The sequence below is a fragment of the Helicoverpa armigera genome, chromosome 25, assembly GCF_030705265.1.
Source record: "Helicoverpa armigera isolate CAAS_96S chromosome 25, ASM3070526v1, whole genome shotgun sequence".
NCBI lineage: Eukaryota > Metazoa > Arthropoda > Insecta > Lepidoptera > Noctuidae > Helicoverpa > Helicoverpa armigera.
In genome coordinates this window covers 4,257,168-4,260,449 of record NC_087144.1, presented here as the reverse complement: position 1 = coordinate 4,260,449, position 3,282 = coordinate 4,257,168, and the positions used below count along the sequence as shown (strand labels likewise).

At 36.7% G+C, this 3,282-nt stretch overlaps 1 protein-coding gene across 1 annotated transcript; it reads left to right on the top strand.

Annotated features, from left to right (window-relative positions):
• The first annotated feature begins 600 nt into the window (after positions 1-600).
• Positions 601-2,375, top strand: LOC110379431 (protein lethal(2)essential for life). The gene is made up of 3 exons (XM_021339099.3): positions 601-847; positions 1,353-1,527; positions 2,123-2,375. The coding sequence occupies exons 1-3, from the start codon at positions 672-674 to the stop codon at positions 2,348-2,350; spliced, it is 579 nt and encodes a 192-aa protein (XP_021194774.3). The 5' UTR covers positions 601-671; the 3' UTR covers positions 2,351-2,375.
• Positions 2,376-3,282: the final 907 nt, after the last annotated feature.

Sequence of the window (3,282 nt, the reverse complement as noted above, 5' to 3'; positions counted from 1 at the left end):
TAACTATCTTAACTTATATTTATTTGCTCTGCGCCAGTTAACCCCAACACATTCATAGATTGACAATACCAACTTATGAATTAATTATGAACTCATCATCACCAACGCAAATAACATCATAACGCTCCTATTACGCCCAATTGCGTAAAATCTAATCTCGTAAAGTTCACCTCACCCCACAAATTCGACACGCCCTCGGTTCGAGATTAATAGGCCCGTGTTTAGAGTCCCGTTACCATGGCACCAGGGTGATTGTCAATCTGTCTGCCCCCTAACGTAGCTTAAATACCACATCTCAGGGGGAAAATTTGGTTATCTGGCAACACTGACATTTAGAGATGGCGAAAGGTTAATTGGTTCTTTATTATTGCCATTTTATTTTTTGTGATATTATTTTCATCTTATTTTTAGATGATATAAAAAGAGGGTTATTATAAATGTTAGTAAAAGTGTATCTTATGAACGCTATAAAAGAGTAATTCCCTGTCTTTAATTATAGAACGGTATTTATTATTACTTTTTTATTTAAAGAGATTATCACAGAAGTAGTTCCTATCAAAAATAGGGAAGAAAAAATCGCTTGATAGATTGAACGTCACACACGACAACAAATCAATTGACACTCAAAACATTAGGCTTTTTCAAAATTTTCCGCTAAATAAACGACAAAAATGTCTTCTAAACCTGCTGGCAAAACTGCTAAAATACACGAACATGCTTTACAGAAAAAACAAAACATTCCGGTACAAATCACAGACTTATCCATATTCGACAATTCTTACTCTTTTATGAAAGAGAAATTCGCTCAGGAGATGCATCGAATTGACCAGCAAATGAAAAAGTTCAGGTAAAGAAAGAGAACCAAATGAAACCAGTTAGGACTGGTTATGGGGCCTAGCAACGTAGCTCTGGTGTTGTTGTTTCTTCCAGGAGTAGATTGAAAAGGTCAAAAGGGTTACCTGCCAAGAAAAATCCTACTATATACTAATAGTAGCTTCCGCTAGCGGCTTCGCCCGCGTGGTGTGGTTATAAAAAGTAGCCTATGTTATCATATCACCTATCCAAATACCAAAGTTTAAAAAAATCGGCCCAGCCGTTTTTGCGTGAAAGAATAACAAACATACATCCATACATTCTCACAAACTTTCACGTTTATAATATTAGTAGAATAGTAGGATTAGTAGGATAGTAGGATTATAAAGGCAAAAGTTTGTATGCGTTTGTGAATGTATATATGTCAGTTATTTACTGACGCGTACACTACTGAACAGATTTTAATGAAACTTAGCAGTAACATAACTTGGGTATACCTTCATCGAAATAACATAAAGTTTTCTGATTTCCCCTTCCAGCTTAGACCTGGATCAGTACTACGGCCAGTCTTCCAACGTCCAGACTGGGCTGATGACTCGACAGGAGAATCTGAGCCATTGGGACCACCTCACCAACTCCCCGTTAGTTCAGGGAGAGGGAGAAGATAAGAGCTTGAAGCTGCAGTTCGATGTTAGCCAATTTGATCCTACTGAGGTACAGCATTGTTGCTCCTTCAGATCCTTATAAATAAGAAAAAATCTTTTTTAGATTTATGACAGTAAAATGTCTACTAATGTCTTACTCTGCCTTGTTTTTTGTAACAGCTTTTGAGTCTGCTTCTAAACTGAGTGTATGTAGCTAAATAAATATTTGTAATGGAGAAGTTATCTGATATCTCTCTCTTATATGCTTCGGAAAACTGAGGTCAGGTTTTCGAGGTACTAGTGTATGTATGTAATACTTTAGAACATTTGCAATATTCAAGACTAGCTGGTGCCCGCGACTTCGTCTGCGCAGGTTTAGTATTTCGAACAATATGTTTACAAATTGTAGCCTATGTGTTATTCTGATGTATAAGCTATATTATTGTAAAGTTTCATTAAAATCCATTCAGTAGTTTTTGCGTGAAAGAGTAACAAACATCCATACATCCATACATCCATACATACAAACTTTCGCGTTTATAATATTAGTAGGATCAGATTCTTTAACCCTTTTTACTGGTGGTCATTGACTATAGCAGTCTTCAATTCGTACTACAATGCTAAAAGGGACTTTATCCCACTTAAATATTTACTTCTTCTTACAGGTCAAAGTGAAAATCTTAAACGACCTACTAATCATCTCAGCTAACCACGAAGAAAAGACCAATGAGAAGACCGTCTACCGCGAATATAATAGGGAGTTCAAGTTGCCACTAGGAACAGACCCTGAACGAGTGGTGTCTTCGCTCTCTCGAGATGGAGTACTGACTGTCCAGGCACCTCTGCCTCAACCGCTTGAAAGAACCATTCTGTCACCACGTCATGGAAACTGATAGAAGACTGAAAAATATTGCAATAAAATCATGAAGTATTTTTTAAACGAGTTTGTTTTTATTCGAAGCAGTATATTTCTCCTAAGATTTGTGTCGTAAGTAATCTGAATATCATAAAAGTGATTTAGGATTTAGCTGACCTGAGTTTGACGCTATGAAGATCGCAATGACAAACGTTGGTGTGCTTAAGGCTACTAAAATCCACTTTCGAAGTCCTTCTGAAACTACATATATGTCATTATAAGGCCCACTACCCTTAACACACCAACCTTAACGTTAATGTTTTGTATTTCTGAAACCATCCAAAGAAAACACTTAAAACTGGCGAGCGAGACCCTCATTAGTGTTCACAAGATCGATAGCACAAACACCTCGAGCGAGACATCCCTATCTAAAGCTACCGTCTTATTTACTAACTATCACCAAGGTCGATGAGAACGAAAGAAATAATATCTCTACGTAGTATAATCAAATTAAGAAAAACCCAGATGCTTATTTGTCGACCACTCGGTAAGTGATTAGATATTGATATCTCAGTATATATCTGTAGGTCGGTATATAGCAATGACAATGGTATGTAAAAATGAGAACAAAGGTAGATAGATACATAGGTACTCCTCACCACTCCTCACAGGCAGACTTCAATAATGACTACATTTATTGGATAGGTACATTTGTATATGCGAGTCACAGATTGAACTAACAACTGCGAGTAGAAGTGTGGACTGGCATTAACTAAATCTTTAATAGTTATATCTTGTCCATTATCTTATTTAAATTCGCTTAGAACTATGGATTGAAATCTATCCCAGTTTTAAGTTAGCTTCTTTAATCTTTGTGCAAGATGAATCCCAGTTTACCATTTTGCCATCGTTTCAAATACAGCCTGATCATATTCCCCACGTGTCCCACATTTCTCTACTCTAGTATAC

Excerpts from the sequence above, each read along its gene's own strand:
- LOC110379431 (XM_021339099.3), top strand. The coding sequence starts at position 672 with ATGTCTTCTAAACCTGCTGGCAAAACTGCTAAAATACACGAACATGCT. Across the intron at positions 848-1,352 it reads CAGCAAATGAAAAAGTTCAG|CTTAGACCTGGATCAGTACT; the intron begins GTAAAGAAAGAG and ends TTCCCCTTCCAG. Across the intron at positions 1,528-2,122 it reads GCCAATTTGATCCTACTGAG|GTCAAAGTGAAAATCTTAAA; the intron begins GTACAGCATTGT and ends TTCTTCTTACAG.